The sequence below is a fragment of the Scardinius erythrophthalmus genome, assembly GCF_964197995.2.
Source record: "Scardinius erythrophthalmus genome assembly, chromosome: 24".
NCBI lineage: Eukaryota > Metazoa > Chordata > Actinopteri > Cypriniformes > Leuciscidae > Scardinius > Scardinius erythrophthalmus.
The window spans coordinates 21,380,949-21,403,966 of record NC_138244.1 but is presented as its reverse complement, the minus strand read 5'-3'; the positions used below and the strand labels follow the sequence as shown (position 1 = coordinate 21,403,966).

The window sequence follows — 23,018 nt, the reverse complement described above, 5'->3', positions numbered from 1 at the left end:
CATTTCTACAAAGAGCAACTTGAGAGTCGTGCCAGGTATATGCTGTGCAGCTGAGAAATAGAATACAACAGCAGAACATCAAGTGTGATTGAGATAGTATTGGAAGTACTAAATATTCTATGCCCAAAAGACAACAATAGAACATCTATGTGTGATTGAGGTAGTGATAGTAGCTTCATCGACGGGATGCCGTCACCTTACTTCAGGGAAGTATTGTATTGTATTTTTAACAACTGCAAGTTGTTTAAATTGTCCATGGTAAAGAAGTCAGATTAAGTAGGCTGTATTCGTATTAAAGGTGCATTAAGCAACTTTTCATGTTAAAAATACCCGTTTTCTAACCCATACATGCTTAAACAATTGCCTGATGGGCTGAATGAGCCCTTCTCTGATCACTGAGATTGTCTCTATAATCCTGTAAAGTAAAATAAATAAGAGGGATTCGGGCCGGAATTTTAGACTGGGCGTGACGTCATGCGGGTTCACGGCACGCTCACCTGGCTATGTCTGGCAGGTTTGTGTATTCGCCACCATTCTCTGTAGAAGATGGATTCTAAGAGACCGGCTTGTAGTTTATTTCAAACACCAACGCAAACTCCACGTAAGATAAAAAAAAGAAAACTTTTGTCCGTGAGCGTGCATACTTCTGTTTGCAGTTTCGCTTGCCGCCAGAGGGGGCATAGTTCTGCAAAAACTCAGAGACTTGCGCAATGCACCTTTAAGAATTTCCACGACAATAGAAAAATCAAAACCTGACAGCCTCTGATAGAAATCTTATAATGGGCCGTGGTTGGATCTTTGATCAGGACAACAATCCAAAACAAACATAAAAATCAACACAAAAAATGTGTCACTGAGCACAAAATGAAGCTTTTGCCATGACCGTCCCAGTCCTCGGACCTGAACAATATAGAAAATGAGTGGGGTGAACTGAAGAGGAGAAGCATCAACATGGATCTGTGAATCTGAAGGATCTGGAAAGATTATGAAGGAATTGTCTCTGATCTCTTGTCAGGTGTTCTCCAAACTCATCAGGTATTATAGGAGAAAACCAACGCATTCTCATACTAGGGCGTCAAATACTGACCCTTTTGACATTTCGTCTACATCGAACGCACATGGCACCCTTTAACGTCAATATGACACGCACAGAGCCTTGTTCGGATATGGGTAGGTTTAGGTCTGGGGTAGGTTTAGGGTTAGACCGCTAGGAGGCGCCTTCTGGCCCATATCTATCTGCTTCTCATATTGACGCTAAAGGGTGCCATGTGCGTTCGATGTAGACGAAATGTCAACAGCGTCTGTATTATGACGCCTTGGGATGAGAACGGGCTGGAGAAAACTCACTGTTATCTTGGCAAAATGAGGTTGTGAAAAGTATTTAATAAAAGGATGCCAATCATTGTGGCCGACGTGTTTTGGAGATGTGTGATTTTCACTTTCAATTCTTTTACTTCACTGAAAGGTTTGATTTTTTTATCTAAAAAAAAGCCAAAATTTCGTTATTTTCAAATGTAGGCTCATAATCCGCCGGCGCGACCACAACATTGCCCAACATTAAATGGCAAACGTAATGCAAGCAGAACGAAACTGCTCGTTATTGTGTGGTTGACGGACCGTTTGAACTAAAGCGCTTGAGCCGATCTTGATCAAGCGACACTGTTACTATACAGCGCTAATAAGAGAACCAGTAAAGAGAGAGCATTTGAATTCGCCACAGAAGTAATAACATCGCTGCGAGATCTAGTGAGAAACATTCACATTTCTCCGTTATTAACGGATCAAACAGCGCTGATGTGGAAACCAGGAAGAAACATTGTGGCATGAATGAACTATCCAGTGTCCACAGATCTGCAACATTCATGGATTTACTGTAGTAACACAAACTGCAACCATGGAAGTTTGGCAGGAATAGTAGACTATAATGCCTTCAAGTAAATTACGTCGGTTTTATTTTGACATTATGAATAAAATTGCTGCCCTCAAATGTTAATCTGAACTAAAATAAACCATTTGTTTATAACTACTACAGTATTACATTCATTTTTTCCAAGGAGCTGTTTTGTTTTATATGCTCCTAAGAAGAGTCAATTATAGCTCCAGAATTGCTCAAAGTAAAAAAAAATATCATATTTTATGATGTTAGTTTTAATAAAAAAAAAGAATAAAAAAAATTAAATCAAGGAAATTTCTTTGGCATTTATTTCTTTTTGCTGTATCGAAAACGAACCGAACCGTGACACAAGTGTATCGTATCGAACCGAACCGTGAATTTTGTGAACCGTTACACCCCTACTGTTTACACAACAGCTGATACAACAGCTGATGCAACAGCTGACAGCTGAGGAGTTTGCAGGTCTGAACATTTCTCCTCATCCCATAATGCACAGCACAGCTGACTACGGCAACTGGTTTAGTCCAAAAATGCGCAGTTCTTTCTTTGGCAGTTGGTCCTGTTTGAGGTCGGATCACGTTCTCACCACAAATGAATCGCTCCAGAGTTTGGTGCGCTTTTAGTGCGCACCCGAGTGCGATTGCCGCATTCAAACGAACTGCCCAAACGAACCGCGCCAATGAGGAAAACGAACTCTAGTGCGATTCAACCTAACTAAATGAGGCAGGTGTGAAAGCACCCTTAAAGGAGAACTTGGTAACTTTCCCCAAGTTGGTGATTGGTGACATTATTGGTGACATTCCCCGCTCCCCCCAGCGTTCCCAGGCGGAAAACCAACCTTGCAACTTGGGGACTACCGTCCTGGCAAGATAGAAATTGGAAGTCTCGTGAGAAGCGAGAACGAGAACGAGCGCGAAACACGAATTGCTTTATGGCAATTCGACATAAACACACGCATGTATGATGTATTACCAGATATAGTAGGGATGCACCGATGCATCGGCTGAACATCGGTAACGGCCGATATTTGCCTCGTTAACTGCCATCGGCCATCGGGAAATAAAAATGACATTCGCCGATGTCACATATGGGTGTCAGTTTGGTTTGATATGCTGGGGACAGAGACGCATTTGGAAGTGCATTTTTTTTTAGAAGTGCTGGGTAGGCCTACAATGACGCATTTTTTTTTTTCTCTCTCTCTCTTTCGCGCTGCGCAGGTTATGTTTTAAAAGACGATGTCCTTGTAGCTCAGGCACGGCCCCACTTTTCAACAGGCCCACCCAAAACTTAAAAAAAAAAAAAATAATTCGCCAATAAGCTCATAATTTGTTCTAAAATAGCTAAAACTATAGCCTATATAGGCCTATATATTGATCGAAATGTGAGAAATATATGAAATATCATCATTGGGGTGAAATAAAAAACATTTTTGTCAGTTTTGTTACCTGACTCATGTGGAACGGAAGGCAGAACGTACTCGGTTACTTTAACCTCGGTTCCCTGAGAAATAAGGGAACGAGTATTGCGTTGCAAACGCTATGAGAAAACTCCTTTTCTCGAGAAAAGAACGACCATGGTGTGTAGCAGAAGCAGCGGCAGAGTATGCACGATCCACGAGTGCTGAAGACGTTCTGCACGGCTTTGATGGGTGCGCAGGAGGACACAAATAGGTGGCGACCGCTTCTTCCAGTGGCGGGAGCGTTTCTCTCAGCGCCGTCAACAGATAGAGCGTTAACTGTACACACCGCCGCCGACTTGAGCTGCAAAGAAGCTCTGGCCGCCCTGTCAAGGGCGCTTGTCAAAAAGTACGGGGAAGCTTGACCGCTCTGAATAGAGTGAGAGAGCGCGCGCGCGGCCGGGGCTCTCTCTCTCTGCTCGAGGCAGAAGAGCGCGTGCGCTCTTAAAATTTCAAATTTTGGTATGAACATTCACCCGTGTTTTTTCCCTCATAAATGCGAACACGAAAAATAAAGTGAATATAATGTTTTTTTTTTGTTGGGTCAGACAATGATTACCAAATTTCTCTCTCATATGCTCTTCATAACAACTGAAAAAGAACTTGCCATAAATAAGGTTATAACTGTCAACCAGAAAGTGACATTAAAGGTTTTTTTGTTTCATAAATTGGTCTGATTGAATTTGTGCTCATTTAGTGTGATCAAGAGCCGAAAGACTTGTATGTTTCCGTGGCACAAAAGAAGGAATAAATAACAAAAAGAAAAAACATCGGCATCGACATCGGCCATCGGCCAAGTTGTTATGTTAAACATCGGTATCGGTATCGGCCCAGAATTTCCCAATCGGTGCATCCCTAAGATATAGTCAGACATAGATCCACACGATACAGTTGGCTTGCTCCGATCAAAACAAACGCACATGAGCAGCGGTAGAGAGGGGGAGGAGGCCGCCGCAAGTGAGTTTTTTACGACCGTGTTGTGAAATATACGCCCCCCCACAGCTGTAGGGGGAGCTCGTGGGGAAAACATGCGACAACAAAACGGAAAATCAGCGAAGAAGTGACTAGAGTTCGCTAGAGTTGCCGAGTTCTCCTTTAAACAAACCATACCAGAGTTTGTTTGCAACCGGACCGAGACCACCTCTTCAGCTGGGTCTCGGTACAGTTGTTTGGTCTGGACCCGAGTGCGATTGCGGAGCCCAAAAGAATACCGCACCGACAATTTAAAGTTAATTTACCTTTAATGACGGAGACGCTACTAGTCCCTGGCTGTTGGTTTAAGGAAGAGCTGAACCCAGGGATGCTCTCCACAATAGGTCAATTCACATTCAACCCAAGGGCCAGCTCTTCTGCTGGGTGCAGGACCACCATCTGTTTTTTTTTCTTCTTTTTTTTTCTTTTTTTTTTCTCAGCCTTTTTCTTGGTTGCTTTTATAAACAGACAAACATTTGTTTAACTGTGCCTTTTTAAAAGAGACTAGTATAAGTAGTTAAAATTACCATTATGTAGAATATTCTTGTACTTCACTTTTACTTGTTCCCATGTTCTAGTAGTGATTGGTGACTCTGACATTACACTGAACAAAGTAATTATGAAATTATTAAAATACAAAAATATATACTGTAATAAGTGATAAAAACATCTAACATGATCACCACTAACGCATTTAGTTTGTCTGCTACTTTTTGCCAGCCCTCTCTTCTGGCTTTTGCAGACTTTGAGGTGTTCCCTGGCGTTTTGATTAAACATTAATTCTGCATAAACTTGGTGAGCAGCCAATAACAGCGTTGCTGATCAGTGTTTCTACTATCGATACATATCCCCTTTTAAACCAACGCATGATCGCGCAATTATCTCAGATAACTCAATCCAGCGATACTAAACAGCAGGTGTGTTCGAAGAACCTAATTAGCCAGATCATGATTAGCAAGATGATATCATCTTGGATGTGTCATTTGATATTGGATGTATTAAGCGACGTACGAAGAACGGACCCCAGGAAAATGTGACAACATTAAGTGTAACTAATACCAATCTTTCCTTTGAAAGTCACGTGTCTAGTATCTGTAAAACCGCATTTTTCCATCTTAAAAATATATCTAAATTACGTCATATGCTCTCATTGACAAATGCGGAACAATTAGTTCATGCGTTCATGACATCAAGGCTAGATTATTGTAATGCTATTATGGGTGGTTGTTCTGCACGCTTAATAAACAAACTACAGCTAGTTCAAAACGCAGCAGCTCGAGTTCTTACCAGAACCAGGAAGTATGCCCATATTAGCCCAGTTCTGTCAAAACTGCACTGGCTCCCTATTAAACATCGCATCAATTTTAAAATATTGCTGATGACTTACAAAGCACTAAATGGTTTAGGTCCGCAGTACTTGAGTGAGCTCTTAACGCATTATAGTCCTTCACGTCTATTGCGATCTCAAAATTCCGGACAGTTGATAATACCTAGAATATCAAAATCGACCGCTGGCGGTAGATCCTTTTCCTATTTAGCACCAAAACTCTGGTACAATCTTCCTAACATTGTCCGGGAAGCACACACTCTGTCATTCAAAGCCAGATTAAAGACACATCTCTTTGACATAACATTCACATAATACATTATAGACTTCTATAATTCAGTGTTAGGCTGCATAGATTAGGTCAGCTGGAACCGGGAACACTTCCCATAAATCCTTATGTACTCGTTACATCATAAGAAGAATGCATCTACGCTAATTTTAGTGTCTTTGTTTATCCCGAGGTTTTCCCGCAGCCTGCCGGATCCAGGCCGTATCCAGATCTGATGAAGGGCCTTCGCCTGGACCTGATGTCAACGCAGTGCTGAAGTACCAACTAGTCTCTCCCTATGGATGATCCCTTTACCACTCTACAGATAAAGCGTTGTCAGGAAAATTAATTTCGCGTACCTACCCCGAAATGATAACATAAAATAAAATTCTGTATCAAAATTTATAAGGAAACACCAGTACTTTGTTTAGGCTTGGTTTGTTGGGAATTACAAACCTGCGCACATATATTCAAACGCACATAACTATAGAACCAATTCTTAATGTGCATGTGAACGCCATCAGTGTTTCTCACAGGTTCGCGTTTAAAGGGGGGGTGAAATGCTCATTTTCACTCAATCTCCTGTTAATCTTGAGTACCTATAGAGTAATATTGCATCCTTCATATCTCCAAAAAGTCTTTTGTTTTATTATATTAATCAAAGAAAGATAGGGTGTACCGAGTCTTTCCGGAAAAAACCGAGCGGCTGGGGGCGGGCCGTGTGGGCGAAGCTTAGCTGTGCTAACGCGCCGAGCTAGTGACAACACACAGAGACATTATTTGTTCAACAGTTACTCACCGTCCGGTTCCAACGCACGACCGTGAACCTTTATTGCGACTGCTCGATCCTTAAGCATTAGACGATCTGGGCTTTGTTTATAAAACAATCATCGTCGAAATGCAGGGAACAAACAGTCTACACCTCCGTTTATGCTCAGGAAAAACAAACTCCATCCACGGGTTCCTTAACGCTGGGTTCTTTGGGAATCTGTGCAGGGTTGTCTTGCCCTGGCAACCAAAAACACACTTCTTTGGTGACATTGACTTCCCAAAAGCCGGGCAGGGCGCTTTGATGGCGAACTGCTTTCACTCTCTTGCTCTAGTCTACGAGTGCGTGCGCGCGCGCGTCTTTCCGAGGGAAGTGCCCTTTGGACCCATATAAGGAAATTCCGCCCTCTCTTACGTGAGAGAGAGCCATACTCGAAAAAAACTTCCCGAAACTTGTGACAAACCGGAAGGACAATTTTTGGAACAAAAATACTCCTTCAAACGTACAACTTAACTTTTGAAACTTTGTCCATGTTTAGCATGGGAATCCAACTCTTTAACAGTGTAAAAAACTCAGTATGCATGAGACAGCAATTCACCCCCCCTTTAAAGTCTGTGTAGAGAGAATGGTGTCGGCCCCTAATTTAATAACAAATGATCGTTGCGACGGAAGCGAATCAATCAAAACTAACTTTAGCTGGAAAATAACTTTATTAAAGAACCGCTATAAAGCCAAAACAATCTCTGTTACCTTAAATTATACGTTTATCTCTGTAAAGCTGCTTTGAGACAATCTACATTGTTAAAAGCGTTATATAAATGAAGATGTCTTGACTTGTAACTGGGGCATGAATTTACATTTGATAAATAAACTGCCTCATTTCAGAAAAACACTGCTTGCAATGAATCTCCTTTTAAGGAAATGAGATTGAAATAAGAATGTTTGATTTCATCATTTTAGACACTTGATATTAATAACAACTCTGGTAAGAGGAATGTTCAAGTCTCATTTTGCCCGACCACAGAGACCCCTCAAGGCTACAATACAACTTCTGAATTGTGTGAGTTGTACATGAAGGACAATTTTAAGGAGGTGCCATAGAGTATAAATTCCCCATGCTGACACAGTCAACTACATTGCTTAGAGGTTCATTCATCTTACAGGTAACTTTTACTGACTTCTCTCATTTATTGTTGATTCTTGTCTCATGATAGTGTTGTTGTTTTTCAGTGTTTTCCAGGTACTTCCTTTACAGACAAAAAATGTCAGAGAGCCAAGGTGGGTAATAACTTCTGAATTGTTTTTCACAGATAAAATGTAAAAATCTCACAAATTGACACATGTCTGCGCAACCATCAAGTTGTAACTTTCACATTTGTAATTCTACAGAAATTGAGGTCGCAAGTAGCCCTGAGTTTATCAAGGAGCTTCTTCCATCTGCTCAGCGGACAGCTCTGCTCTACCATCTCTCTTACCTCTGTTTGGCTAAGTTCCCCAAGTTGGAGAGGATTCTCCGAGATCGTGCTGTTGAAACTCAGCTTCTCTTTGGGTCTTCTGAGGCTCTTCTGCTGAAGGTAGAAGGTTTCTGCTGAGGTTTATTCTATATATAAAAGTATATAAAATATATAAAAGCCATGTAATGTAATATATATATATATATATATATATATATATATATATATATATATATATATATATATATATATATGTGTGTGTGTGTGTATAAAAAAAAACACTAGAACCTTTTGTGAAAAGAAAGAGGACATAGATGCCAATAAATAATCTTTAAGAGTGTCAGTCTAAGAGATGAGTAAGGATGCATTGTATTTTGCACAAGATCTTTTTGAATAATTTTAAAGATTAAGATAAAGATTTAAGATAATTTTAAATACTGGCAAGAAATCTGCAGTGTTTAGATGAATATTTAAATACTGTATCTGCTACACTCTATCTGTACATTACACAACAACACCACAGTAAAAATGATGAGAAAAGAGCGGTTAAGAAAGCTTCTGCTGACAGAATTTTGTGGATATGTTTTCACCAGATCTGCAATTCAGCTCTCTACTCAAGTTTATTTGTAGCGTTTTATACAATAAACAAATCACTTCATTCTGAATGAGTGAAGGAATGAATGGGACAGCGGAGCTCTAGAGCAAACTTCTAATAACAGGTAGAATGAGTTTACCAGCTAGCACAAACTTTTCACAAACTACCGAAATTAACCTTCTGAGAACTGTCCATCTTGACTGCACTTATTTCACTCTTGATTGGCACTTGAACTGAACTTGAACTGGTCACGAGACACGAGACAATAGGCATTGGTGTCAAAACTGTCATAGAGCTTTTATATTTCATAGATTGATTGATTGATTTTGACAAGTTGTTTTCTTATGTAAAGTATGAAACTCCATTGTGGATCAACAATGTAAGCATTTCTGCTGTCTTTCAGTGTGCGGCCACAAGTAAAAACCTATATTCTACGCTGCTGCCAGCGCTGAAGGTTGCTGTTGAAAAGGATAAAACCATTTTGGCTATTAAGTCCCTGGAAAAAGCCAGAACATGGATCACTGAAATTATTGACAAAGTGGGACAGATGGTAGACAGGTAAAATGTTTCAAAATGTTGCTAAAATTTTAATTCTAGAATTAGAAAGTGTAGTAAGATTTGTTGAATTTACCATATATGGAACATGTCACAAGTGTATATCAAGAATATTTACTGTGCTTTAGCTCACGATTAATCTGAAATCTGTTATCGCCAGATATGATAAACACAACCGCAGTGTGGCTTCCTGTACCAGTGATGTGATTCTTGAAAAGTCTGAGACAGAGAAAAAAAAAGTACAAGGTTCTGTGGAGATGGTTGCCCATGAACAGGCGGTGAAAGATCTGGAAGAGCAACTGCAGAAAAACCTTGAGAAATTTGGAGAAATTGAGGAAAAGATTAGACAGAAAAAAAATGAGATGTATACTCATGTCAGAGATACTTCTAAAAAACCCAAAAGAGTGGGTTTCTTTGATGCCTTAGCATCAGTTTTCACTGGAGTCACTGAAACATACGGAGATGTGGACCCTGAAGCAGCCGCGAAAACCCAGGTTCTGTCCAGCGAATGGACTCAACTCTCCATTGAAAAGTCAAGTCTAATGAACAAAGAGTGGAGCATCCATGTCAGGCTGACGGATATGCAACTGAAGTTGGCAAGCATGAAAATAGAAAATGGTAAGATTCTTTCACTTAAGGAGTTTCCAATGTGCTCGAAACAGTCCCTGATTTACATCATCATGATTAATGTCTGCTTCATATTATTTCTAAAGGTTCAATACCCGACCCTGTTCATCTGAATGACGTCCAAAAATGCCTTTCCCGAATCCAAAACATTCTGGTTCAGCTTCAGAAGTTCTGGGAATCAGTGGGTGTAATACTGGAGGCTCTCAAAGACGAGACTTTTGCTAATGAACACTTCATCGAGGAGATTGAATTGAAGGAGACCTTTCTGGACTCTATTACTACAGCACAAGAGGTAACTTAGACATTGAGAAAATGTGCAGGATTACAGAAAATAAATTATTTTCACCTTGATTGTATTCTTTTTTCTGTGATTGATTTTGTACCTCAAATCTTTCAGCAATGGAAGGCCTTCGGTGAATCCTGTCTGAGTGCAAGGAGCATCTTTAGCTTGCAGACTAAAGATGCGTATAAGTTCCTGGAGACCAGCCCATCTGGACTGACACCAGAGCAATGGAAAACAGAGTATGAAACTGTCATAGAGGATCTGAATAAAATAAATCCTGATCCCTTCAATCCCGAAGCACCAGCTCCCATTGCTCCCGAAGCACCAGCTCCCATTGCTTAAGAAGTCTTTACAGTATAAACAGAGTACATGCCTATAATGTTTCAGGCTTACTGCTTTGAATAACACATTTGTTATTTATGATGCTGTTTTAATAAAACATTTTTAAGTGAGCTAATTTGTAATGGCTTTTCATTTCTCTCATGCCATTTCTCTGTTCCTTCTGTGATGAAATTGATTTTGACTTCAAAAATATAAACCGTATTTTCTTTTCAACTGGATACTGTCATGCAGGGGTTGTTCAGCCAAATGCACATTAGAATATAATAAGAAATCCATAAACTAAAGCATGAGAAACTAAGACAGCAAAACACTGAAATACATGTGAAATTTATATCATGTCTAGATAATTTATGATACTGCCCAATGACATGGTTCTAAAGTTATCCAAATTTGCCCTCCATTTTAAAATGCACTTATGTAGATCAGGGAAAGCTTTTATTTATATATTTTTCTGACACAGCAAGCTCAGTTTTTTATTATCTCAGATCTCAGAACGCCCATGGACACACCTAGGCAAAGTAATGAGAGGAAACAAGAACAAGGGAAACCAGAAACAAATAACCAGTGTCCCCATTGTATATCCACATTACTTTGCAACGCTAAAGTAAGCTATTTTCTGTGAATGTGCGAGAGTTACAAATCATTAGCCACAATATGTAAATAAATAGAAGAACAACAAAGTAAATTTATTTGAACTACAAACTAGTGTATTTTATTATTATGACCATACATTAAATAATGTTGTTAGAAATACCAGTTTGGAGTTACAAGCAGTGTAAAAAGCTAAAAATTACTGGTTTATATTAAAAAAATAATTTAATATTAATATACCAATACAATATGTTGATATCCACCATAGGTGGTAAATGTAGAAAGCCGCATGATGGATTCAAGGTCATCACAAGTGTTTTTAATTAGAGACTAATAAATACTTTCATACACACACATTTGTAGCATGCACAGATCTGTTATATATTCTTTGTGACAGTGTGTATTGTGGCAGGGCACACACAGAAACATTTTTGCAAAGGCAACATCGAAATCAGTCCAGTCTAAAACAGTCTAGCAAAATAAATAATAATAAAACAAATATATATAATGCTATAAACTGCACGGTGCAAAAAGTGCAAGGTGCATGTGAATTACAGATGTTTCAGCACATTGCTAAATGCTAAATTCAGCGCTCACATTACAACAAACATTCACCCTTTTCTTTGTGTATTATCAATTAGATAATCAGCTGGATATAATTAGCTTCAAGAGAGTATGACAGTTAGCATGCATGACACATAACACTACAACAGTGTTGGGGTAACACATTACAAGTAATGCGAGTTGAGTAATCAGATTACTTTTTCTAAGTAACTAGTAAAGTAGTGCATTACTTTTGATTTACAACAAATTATCTAAGTTAATTTTTCAAACAAGTAACACAAGTTAGTTTGATTTCCCATTTATTAACTGACGGCTCTCCTGTCCCCAAATTGAGAGAAATCAGGAGTAATGCTGCCTTCATGTGCTATTAGAAATTTGATCATTTCCACTTATGAAGTCTTGATTATGGGTGTGTTGCGTTCAAGTGGCCCGCCAATTTTGGGAACTTGGGTATAAAAAATTTCCCGAACGTCCCAGTGGCAGATAAGACTTGAGAGGGCGCTCATGTGCAATTTTTACCAAGGAAACTCGTATTTACGATCATTCTGATAGCATGTGAAGGCAGCATAAGTGCAGAGGTGTTGTGCGCGCTGTGTGAACATGATGGTTATTGTAGTTGTAGACTAAATGTGAGCAGGCATTTACTCACCTCATTTGCACAAAAACAGATTCAGTATTCCTCAAAATGAATAAAAACAGTGAAATGCAAATGCAGAATACCCAATATTATGTAAACCTGCACTAATTAAATAGTATCTTAACACAAATTTATTTAATCTCACTTTATTAACCAATGTCTTTTTTAACCCTCTGGTATTGTTCACTTAGGAGTCACACATCTGAAATGTAACCTTTTTATTTTCAGTCAAATCAATGTAATATATGTTGACCAATAGTATTTGTTTCTTTTTTCTTTTATATTTTGAGAGAATGTTATGTCACTAATTAATATTTATGCAACAATTATGATAATTTTTTCCCATTGAAAATAATAAAAACTTATGTTCCCTTTCGAAAGGGAACTCTACACTATGTCAGAATGACGCTATGGGGAACGCCTCAGGCGTGACAGGTGTCTGAAATCACTATCAAATCACGGCAATCACATTGACCGGCGACAGCCCGTGAATCATTAACGTGAATGATTAACGTGCGACCTGCAAGTATAAAAGGGTGCCTTGCAAACATGACAAACATTCTTTTCGTCTTTAGGGACTGTCTGTTTGATATCGCGGGAAAAGTCGGCAAAGAAAGAGAAAATGAAACGCACGGAGAAGGCTGAAAGCTTCAGGAGGTGTGCGGATCCGTGCCCAAGGTATTTGACGCCGGGTGATTCACACGAACTGTGCGTTCTCTGTCTGGGCAAAGAGCATGCACAGGCGGCTCTTGAGGGAGCTGTCTGTGCAAACTGTGAGCGTTTTGCGTTGAAAACGCTCCGCTCTCGTCTAGCCCTCTTCTCGAGTGAGGAGGGCTCACCATCTGTACCTCGTGGCTCAGGTCCCGCTCGCGCTGAGGCAGAGCGGCGACTCGCGTCATGGGGTTCCCAGAGGGATCTCGCCGATCGTCTTGAGAGGGGTGTTAACCTCTCAGATGATTCGGCGGATGACGAGGGTGAGTTGCAGGTGGATGACGAAGAGGATTTTTCTCCTACTGTTCCTGCAACAGATGCTCTTCAGGACGGGCAGGTGATGGATGATGAGGAGGTCATTCAGGTGGACCCTGAACCCTCTCAGCCACCCTGCCCCGTGTATGCTGAGCTGCTGGATGTAATGGAACGCGCCACTGACAGGTTGCAACTGCCATGGCGGCGCGTTAGGGGAGAAGTTGTTCGTGGCAGGCTGGACGATCGATTTCTCCCCGGCCATAGACCACCAGCTCAGGCGAGCCTTCCATTTCTTCCTGATCTCCATACTGAGATCGAGAGGGCATGGAAGAACCCATACTCTGCTCGGATCCACCGACATCAGCGGGCTAGTTTCGCTGATGTTGAGGGGATCGCCGAGTATGGGTATGTGTCGATGCCGCCCATTGACGAGACGTTTGCGAACCATCTCGTGTCTGGGCGGGCGTCGACACTGAGTGCTCCAGCCCTGCCATCCAAACCGCTCAAGACCACAGCGCGTTTGAATGGCAGAGCATACACGGCAGCGGGTCAGGCCGGTGCTGCCCTGCACACTATGGCGGTGTTGCAGGCGTACCGGGCCGACCTGCTGGGGGATCTCGACCAGGGGGCAGGGCTGTCCCCTGAGGCGGTGGCTGAGCTGAGCTGCACCACAGATCTTGCTCTCCGGGCCACTAAACAGACTGCCGCTTCGATCGGTCGATCGATGGCGGCAAAGGCATCTGTGGTTGAACCTGGCTGGCATCGGGGAGAAAGAGAAGGCCTTTCTCCTTGATGCACCGGTTTCGCCCTCTGAACTTTTTGGCACCTCCGTGGAGGCGGTGGTTGGAAAGTTCAGGGAGGCGAAGGCGCGCTCAGCGGCGTTTAAGACCTGTATACTGCTGAGATCCGGATCCGAGCCCAGACAGGCGGGAGAGCCTGGCCCTTCACGACCTGAGGGCCGTAGACAGGGCCAGAGAGCTAGTGTCGCCTCTCGTGCACCCCCTCCATGTAGGAGCAGGTCACAGAGGAGGCGTGACTCCCGCAGGAAAAAGAAGGATCTGAGGGAGGTGATCCAGTACAAACAATCACAGCGTTAGTGATGGATCATCTCCTGGAGGGCTGTTACTATCCCAGCCCTCTCCTCTTTTTCCCGACTCCCCAGGCGTTTCTTACACCAGGCCTGGGGCTGGGTCTATGATGAGAACAAGGTTCTGATGGCCCGCCTCGGCTTGGTTGGTGAGAGCGCCTCTTTCAGGCATGTAAAGTGATGGACCCCAGGTTCATAAAGAACTCTCTGGCGAGTCTTCACTCCGCACGCCGCAGGTGAACTGGTTGGTTCTTAATATCATTTCTGTGTGTATACTAACACTGATTTGTATTTCTCTACAGACCTTGTTCCCTGTATAGACCTAGGGAGTCATTCTTTTTGCTTTAGGTTTGGACTGACGCTGGTGCTTCAGATAGATCTTAGGTCTTACCTATTGGTTTGTGACTTTGGTATCCTGAGTATTTCGCTCCCCTGAGCTCTGTAAGGTGTCAGTAGGTTAAGTGTTTCACAGCCTCTCAATCAAGTAGGCTGTGGCTCCTTCGAGCCCTCAGGTAGATCTATGCTTATAGGTCGGCCCTAACCCGGGCCGCCTCTGTAGCTGGCCTAGGCTATGTTTGGGATGTTGGAGGCGTTCTGCTAAGTATAGCTGCCGCATTCATTATGTGTTAGGCTTCCTCCCCGAGATTTCAGCCTCCTCCCTTAAATGGGAGTTGTTGGCCAAGGCCCGCCCCTTTCACTGCATTCAGGGGTGATAGAGTAATGCAGGGTGGTAGTTGAGGTATGATCCTTCAGGCAGGGTTAGGCTGTCTTTCGCTCTGCGATGTGATAGTTTGCCAGACCCTGCCGAACAGAGCTACTTGTATTAGGTTGGAGCCACTTGCAGGCCCGCTCCCTGTCTAACATTTCAGGGGCATATGGTGTTACTCCCCCGCTAACTCAGGGTAGTTTTGAGTAGTCCATTCTCAGCTCTGTATTATCTACCTCACACCATGATGGCTCCGGTTGAGCAGGGAGTTCTAACTACATTTCATTCCGGTCTTTTGAACTCCGCTCCCTTGAAGCCAGAGCATTGCCATGAGCTGACGCCCATGCATATAGTAGGTAGGCCATTAAATTGGGGCCTCCACTAGGCAGAGTGGCGTATGTTGTACTCCCCTGCTATGAGGGTATTGCTTTTTTGCTGAGTACACTGCCTTTGGCAATGTGATTAGGTACCAGGAGGCTGTAAGCGCTGTAGTAACAGTTTTTCTGCCTTGAAGGCTGCACAGTTAGGTAGTAGGCCCCAGCAGGCCTCCTTGACCGGGTAGCCCCTAAAATAGGGCACCTAGGCCAGCTCACCTTCGGTGGTTGGCCCTGGTAGTTTGGGCAGAAGGCTCACTACCGAGTAGTAGGTCTTAACAGGCCTCCTCGGAGGTGGGTCACAACATTGTGAAGCATACACTAGGACAAAACTATAGGAAAAGTTTTTTATAGTATGGTTCCAGCAGTGTTCATTAATGTAGCAGAAAGACTCGCTATCAGTTAGTAGGCTCTACCGGGCCTCCCTGTTAGGCGAGTCCCCAGCAGCAGTTACATCCAGCTGATTAGACTGTTTCAGGAAGTAGGCCTCTTCAGGCCTCCCTGAAGATGGGCTCCCACGTTTTTTGGTGGTGATCAGGTAGTAGGCTTTACTAGGCCTCCCTGAGGGCTAGATCCCTGATACGGTGGTATTAAGTGGCAGGTCCCACAGGCTTTCCTGAGGTTGAACTATCAGGTAGTAGGTCTCATAAGGCCTCCCTGAAGGCAAAGCCCCATAGACAGTCAACTGGACTGCCAGTCTGGCCCACTGTCAGCTGTGGTTTTCAGGTAGTAGGCCTCTCCAGGCCTCCTTGAAAGTAAGCTCCTTCATGTCATGGTTCTCTGGTAGTAGGCCTCACCAGGCCTCCCTGGAGTTGAGTTCCAACATACCTTTAGTTTCCACTTAATGTGGTTTTCTGGTAACGGGTAGTAGGCCTCTCTAGGCCTCTCTGTAAGTGAACTCCCATGTACTGTGGTTATCAGGTAGTAGGCTTCATTAGGCCTCCCTGAAGTTGAGCTCCCACATACTGTGGTTATCATGTAGTAGGCCTCTCCAGGCCTCCTTGGAAGGTTAGCTCCCACTTACTGTGTGTTTCCACTTAGCATGGTGTTTCGGGTAGTAGGCCTCGCTAGGCCTCCCTGAAAGTGAGCTCCCACGTTTTGTGGTTATCAGATAGTAGGCTTTACCAGGCCTCTCTGAAGGTGAGCTCCCACATACTGTGGTTGTCAGGTAGTAGGCCTCTCCAGGTCTCCCTGAGTAGTTTCACTGTGGTGCTGGGTTTTGTAAGCTAGTGGCCGCTTACTTTCAGTTTAGCAGACCTTATCAGGCAGCAACCGAAGGTGAGCTTGCGCCCTGGCTCTACTCAAGTTTTATTCTCTGCTACGGGTTCCCTCCTGGAACCTCTTTATCCTGCTACAGCCTGGTTGCCTACCAGGTAGATCTAATGCTCCCCTCACTGAGGGTCAGTATGAGTATGTGGTCTCCTGAGTCTGGTCAGTCGGTCGTAGGCCTCTCATGAGGCCTCCAAGTTAGATCAGTCCTTAGGCCCTCACAGGCCTCCTTAGTGTTTTGAAACACAAACACTGGGTTGATCCGTGGATCGAGTAGAGAAACTCCCCTCGCTGGCAAGGGTTGTAAAGCACTATGCTGAGTCATACTCTCCAGGATATCCCGTCTCTGAGAGCCGGTCCGAGTGGTTCACTGCCTGCTTGGCAGTCCCTCGGGTTGGATGCCTTCCTAAAGGCAAGTATCCAGAGGCTCTGTCTTCGGACTGACAGGAAGTGGCCAGACTGTAGTGTCTTATATAGTGACACCAGGTCAGGCCTGCCTGGTGGCATTTCAGGTGGCACGTTCCCCTGAATAGTGACTGGCTGGGGTTCCCTCAGGTTCCCTAGCCACATTCCCTAGAAGGGACCCCTTCTAGGAAGTTGAAGTTGTGGTCCTAGGCCCTTGAGCAGGCCCAGGTAGACCTTTCACTAAACTATGTTTATGGAGGTTTTCTGTGGTATCTTATAGCTTGGGCTTTGACCGTAGGGAGTGCTGTCACTGACAGCCCAGTGTGACCTGGGGGTGAGTGGTTCTAGCGTTCATTTGAATTGCCGGTTCTGACAGTTGTCACTGCCTTTGGCATGCACTCCCCTTAGCATGGTGGCGTTGGTATATCGTTCCCCATAGCGTCATTCTGACGTAGTGTAGAGTTCCCTTTCGAAAGGGAACGTCTCAGGTTACGACTGTAACCTATGTTCCCTGAGAACAGGGAACGAGACACTACGTCTTCCTGCCATGCCTCGGGGCCTGCCTGCAACAGTCCCTTCAGACGATAGGATGTTTGTCATGTTTGCAAGGCGCCCTTTTATACTTGCAGGTCGCACGTTAATCATTCACGTTAATGATTCACGGGCTGTCGCCGGTCAATGTGATTGCCGTGATTTGATAGTGATTTCAGACACCTGTCACGTCTGAGGCGTTCCCCATAGCGTCATTCTGACGTAGTGTCTCGTTCCCTGTTCTCAGGGAACATAGGTTACAGTCGTAACCTGAGACGTTTCAATTAAAGATGTACTTCATGGCCCCTTAAATTCAGATTAGTGTCATCTGGTGGGAGTAAAAAAAGAAAAACATCTGTAGTGCCATGGTGTAACCACTAGATTCCTATATATTCCTAAAATAAATCTGGGATGGCGCCGAGTATGGCTGCTGCGTTGCGAGCTCCGCCACAACATTGTAGTTTTTTGTTTGTTTTGTTTACAGCTCTTCTGTTTTTCGTCTTGGATGTTGTCTGCCTTATTGTGTACGACAGACAAACACTGTTGGACATTGGTTTGGTAATCGCACACCGAAAACCGGACTTTATATTCTACAAAGACGACCCGCTGTTTACAACCACGGCAGCGGAAACGCATCCGGAGAAGGGGAAGAAGAGCCGGCGTTCTCATCAGAGTAAGACGGCGCGCAAATCGACCCCCGCTTCCCAGTTTTTTACTGGCAAATGTTCCGTCTCTGGACAACAAGCTCTGCGAGCTGAGAGCGCGAATCTCTTTCCAACGTGAGACGAGGGACTGCTGCATTATCTGCCTTACAGAAACTTGGATGTCTGCTGAGATTTCAGATTCGGCCATCGAAATTGCGGGGTTCTCCGTGCATCAAGCGGACAGAGCAAAAGACCTCTCAGGTAAAAGCAGAGGCGGTGGTGTATGTTTTATGATCAACAAATCTTGGTGTGATCAGAGGAACGTACATTCTATCAAGTCTTTCTGCTCTCCTGATCTGGAATTTCTCATGCTTCTGTGTCGACCATTCTGGCTACCGAGGGAATTCACAGCGGTCATTATCACAGCTATGTACATTCCCCCACAAGCCGACACAGACCGTGCACTAAAGGAACTGTATGAGAATAAGCGAGCAGGAAATCTCGCACCCTGAGGCCGCGTTCATTGTGTCTGGGGACTTTAACAAAGCTAACTTCAAGAAAATAGCACCAAAATACCACCAACACATAAAATTCAACACACGAGGGCACCGGGTTTTGGATCATTGCTATTCTCCTTTCCGGGATGGCTACAAATCCCTCCCTCGCCCACCACTTGGCAAATCAGACCATTCTTCTGTTCTCCTAAAACTAAAACAGAATACACCCACCCTCAGAACGATCCAGTGCTGGTCGGACCAATCAGACTCGATACTACAGGATTGTTTTGATCACGCGGACTGGAAGATGTTCCGGTTGGCCTCTGATAACAACATCGAGATCTACGCTGATAGCGTAACGTGTTTCATCAGGAAGTGCGTAGAGGACGTTGTTCCGACCAAAACAATATGGATTTACCCTAACCAGAAACCATGGATAAATAGCGAAGTTCGTGCGGCACTCAATGCACGGACCTCCGCTTTTAATTCCGGGATTGTGGAGGAGCATAAACAAGCTAGTTATGCCCTCCGAAAAACTATCAGAGTAGCAAAACAGCATTACAGGGACAAGATTGATAGACAGTTCAACATCACCGACTCTAGAAGCATGTGGCAGGGAATTAATATCATCACGGACTACAAAGGGAACACAAACTCCACAGTGAACACTGCTACCTCTCTCCCAGATGAGCTAAACACTCGCGGAGAGAGCTCTCGCGGCTGAAGCTACAGAGGTTAGTACACTCTCCGTCTCTGTAGCGGATGTAAACCGATCATTCCGACGGGTGAACATCCGAAAAGCCGCGGGTCCATACGGCATTCTAGGCCGTGTCATCAGAGAATGCGCGAACCAACTGGCTGGTGTTTTTACGGACATTTTCAACTTGTCCCTCTCCTCGTCTGTAGTCCCCACATGTTTCAAAACGTCCATCATTGTACCTGTACCGATGCAATCCAATATCACCTGCTTAAATGACTGGCGTCCTGTTTCTCTGACCCCCATCATCAGCAAATGCTTTGAGAGACTAGTCAGAGATTACATCTGCTCCGTTTTACCTCCCTCACTGGACCCATTGCAGTTTGCATACCGCAACAACCGTTCCACTGATGATGCTATTGCATCTACAATATACACTGCTCTCTCCCACCTGGAAAAAAGGAACACATATGTGAGAATGCTGTTTGTAGACTACAGCTCAGCATTCAACACCATAGTGCCCTCCATGCTTGATATGAAACTCCGGGCTCTGGGCTTAAACAGCTTGCTGTGCACCTGGATCCTGGACTTCCTGTCAAACAGACGCCAGGTGGTTAGAATGGGCAGCAACATCTCCTCATCACTGACCTTCAACACTGGAGCCCCACAGGGCTGTGTTCTCAGCCCTCTCTTGTACTCCTTGTACACACATGACTGTATGGCAACTCATAGCTCCAATACCATCATTAAGTTTGCTGATGATACGACAGTGGTAGGTCTGATCACCGACAACGATGGAACGGCCTACAGAGAGGAGGTGCACACTCTGACACGCTGGTGTCAGGAGCACAACCTCTCCCTCAACGTCAGCAAGACCAAAGAGCTAGTGGTTGACTTCAGGAGGAGTGACAGAGAACACAGCTCCATCACCATCAATGGAGCACCGGTGGAGAGAGTCAGCAGCTTCAAGTTCCTCAGTGTCCACATCACAGAGGAACTCACATGGTCCGTCCACACCGAGGCCGTTGTGAAGAAGGCTCATCAGCGCCTCTTCTTCCTGAGAGGGCTGAGGAAGTTTGGAATGAACCGCCAAATCCTCACACGGTTCTACACCAGCACTGTAGAGAGCATCATGACTGGCTGCATCATTGCCTGGTACGGCAATACCACCGCCCGTGACCACATAGCCCTGCAAAGGTTGGTGCGCACTGCCAGTCGTATCATCGGAGGTGAGCTTCCCTCCCTCCAGGAAATATATGCCAGGCGGTGTGTGAAGAAAGCTCAGAGGATCATCAGAGACTCCAGCCACTCATTGCTACTGCTCTCATTGCTACTATCAGGCAGGCGGTACCGGAGCATCAGGACACGCACCAGCCGACTCCATGACAGCTTCTCCCCCCAAGCAATTAGATTTCTAAACTCTTGATCCCTCATGATCAATAACCCATAAACAGTCTGCATGTCAACACACCTCAACTTAACCTACTGAATATTTTACATTTATTTTCTTTCGTATGTGTATTTATTGTATGTATAGATGTCTATATTGTATATTGTACATTATTTATTGTATATTGTTTATATGGTATATATATATGTATATATGGTATATGTATATATGTACATACATATATAGTGTATATGGTGCTGTGAGTTATTGTGCGCACATTAGATGTGTAAATCTGGAAATTGCAAACTGTTATACGTCCATTGTGTCATGACTGTTATGTTGTTTGGAACTGCACCTAAGAATTTCACCCACTGTTCCACTTGTGTATATGGTTGTGTGACAATAAAGTGATTTGATTTTGATTTGATAACTCACTTGTAAATTTTAGTTATTTTAGACATAAAAACGTACTTTTAATTAGCATGAGGATTCGGATATGCAGTATATTTAGGCATTCTCAATTTAAACTTTTTATCAAGGTTTAGATATTTTCTGTTTGAAATGTTGATTTGAAGTGTCAGTTTTTCAATTAAAGGCACAATATGTAAGTTTTCGCCGCCAGAAGTTGCATTTTCAAAACAATAACAGGCGAAGCTTAATGACGCTATGAAGGAGAGTGTAATGATGGGAGATGTAGTTTTCACCATCCAGAGATGTATGGAATTCATGAATAATTTTCACGGATGAGGTAATGACTGAATTAATTTTTGTATTACCTGTACGTTTGATCACACTATTTTATGTCATCTTAATGAATTAGCTGCAAGGAATGTGAAATGTAATGCTATATTAACATTACTACATACGGATATGTGACTATTTTTCAAATGATTTGGTGTGTTAATGCTGCACAGTTTTAGCCTACATGTTTAAAACAATCATACTAAAAGTAAATTTGAATGAAGCCACAGTATTTGCAAGTTATGGGTAAATATTTTTGTGCAACACACACTGTATTTAATTTTCCTGCCGTAGACTTGGTCACCAGACTTGATAAAAAAGTGTTACTGAAGTACAAATGAAGTGCAACTGTATGTGTACAACAATAAATAATATATTTGCTTACCTGTCTATTAAAGATGCATTGTGTAATATTTAGGAGGATCTATTGACAGAAAATGCAATATAATATACATAACTATGTTTTCATTGGTGTATAAAGATCCTACATAATGAGCCGTTATGTTTTTATTACCTTAGAATGAGTCATTGAGTAGCCAGCTATCTACATACATCGAATCTAGTTTTGATATTTGATGTCTGATTTTCAATATAAATGACAAAGTAACAGAAACTTATTAATGTTATTGGGTGTTTTTTTTATTTTATTTTTTTATTAAATTACTCAAAAATTAGTGGATTGTGTCCAGTTGAGTGTGCTTAGTACATTAGAGGTGGATTAATACACGTTTTTAGTATTTAAAAATGAATGAGGCCCCTTTCAACAATGTCATAAGCTGACAGGGGTCGAAAGGTCCCTGAAAGGAGTGGTGGGAACCTTGGGCACATATCCAGGCCAGGGCCTCAAGATCACGTGAGAGTTAGCCGGCCCGATGCCTCGTTGACCAAAAATGCCTGCAGGTCCCCTACCCTCTTGATGGAGACCAAAGCAACCAGGAGCACCACCTTCATAGAAAGGTATATAAGCTTGAGTGAGTGCAATGGCTCGAAGGGAGCTCTCTGCAGTGCAGAAAGTATCACTGCGAGGTCCCAAGAGGGCATGTGTAGAGGCCGAGGAGGTTAAAGGACCTCTACAGACCTGACGACCATGTCATGCTGTCCTATCGTCTTAGACTCCACAAGCACGTGGTGCGCAGAGATCACAGCCACATAAACCTTCAGGGTGGAAGGAGACAGCCTTCGTTCCAAACATTCTTGGAGGAAGGAGAGCACAGACCCGATCAGGCATTTTCTGAGATCTTCTCTGCGAGAAGAACACCAGGTGACAAAGAGGTTCCACTTCATGGCATCAAGACTCTAGCTGAAGTGATGGTAGCCACCACCTGAGGTGGTAGGGTGCTCAAAGGCCAAAGGGTGCCCCATCCCTCATAAAGGAGG

General features: G+C 43.3%; 1 protein-coding gene across 3 annotated transcripts; it reads left to right on the top strand.

The window, feature by feature from the left end:
• The first annotated feature begins 5,289 nt into the window (after window positions 1-5,289).
• LOC308684687 (uncharacterized protein) lies at window positions 5,290-10,652 on the top strand. 3 transcript variants are annotated; one of them, XM_081355938.1, is made up of 9 exons: window positions 5,290-5,370; window positions 6,111-6,195; window positions 7,711-7,849; window positions 7,917-7,964; window positions 8,076-8,260; window positions 9,139-9,293; window positions 9,451-9,908; window positions 10,004-10,209; window positions 10,315-10,652. In XM_081355938.1, the coding sequence occupies exons 4-9, from the start codon at window positions 7,949-7,951 to the stop codon at window positions 10,540-10,542; spliced, it is 1,248 nt and encodes a 415-aa protein (XP_081212064.1). In that variant the 5' UTR covers window positions 5,290-5,370; window positions 6,111-6,195; window positions 7,711-7,849; window positions 7,917-7,948; the 3' UTR covers window positions 10,543-10,652. The 3 variants fall into 3 exon arrangements, with proteins under 3 accessions (XP_081212064.1, XP_081212065.1, XP_081212063.1); XM_081355939.1 differs by lacking the exon at window positions 6,111-6,195 and having other exon boundaries at window positions 5,314-5,370; XM_081355937.1 differs by lacking the exons at window positions 5,290-5,370; window positions 6,111-6,195 and having other exon boundaries at window positions 7,790-7,849; window positions 7,901-7,964.
• The last annotated feature ends 12,366 nt before the right edge of the window (window positions 10,653-23,018 follow it).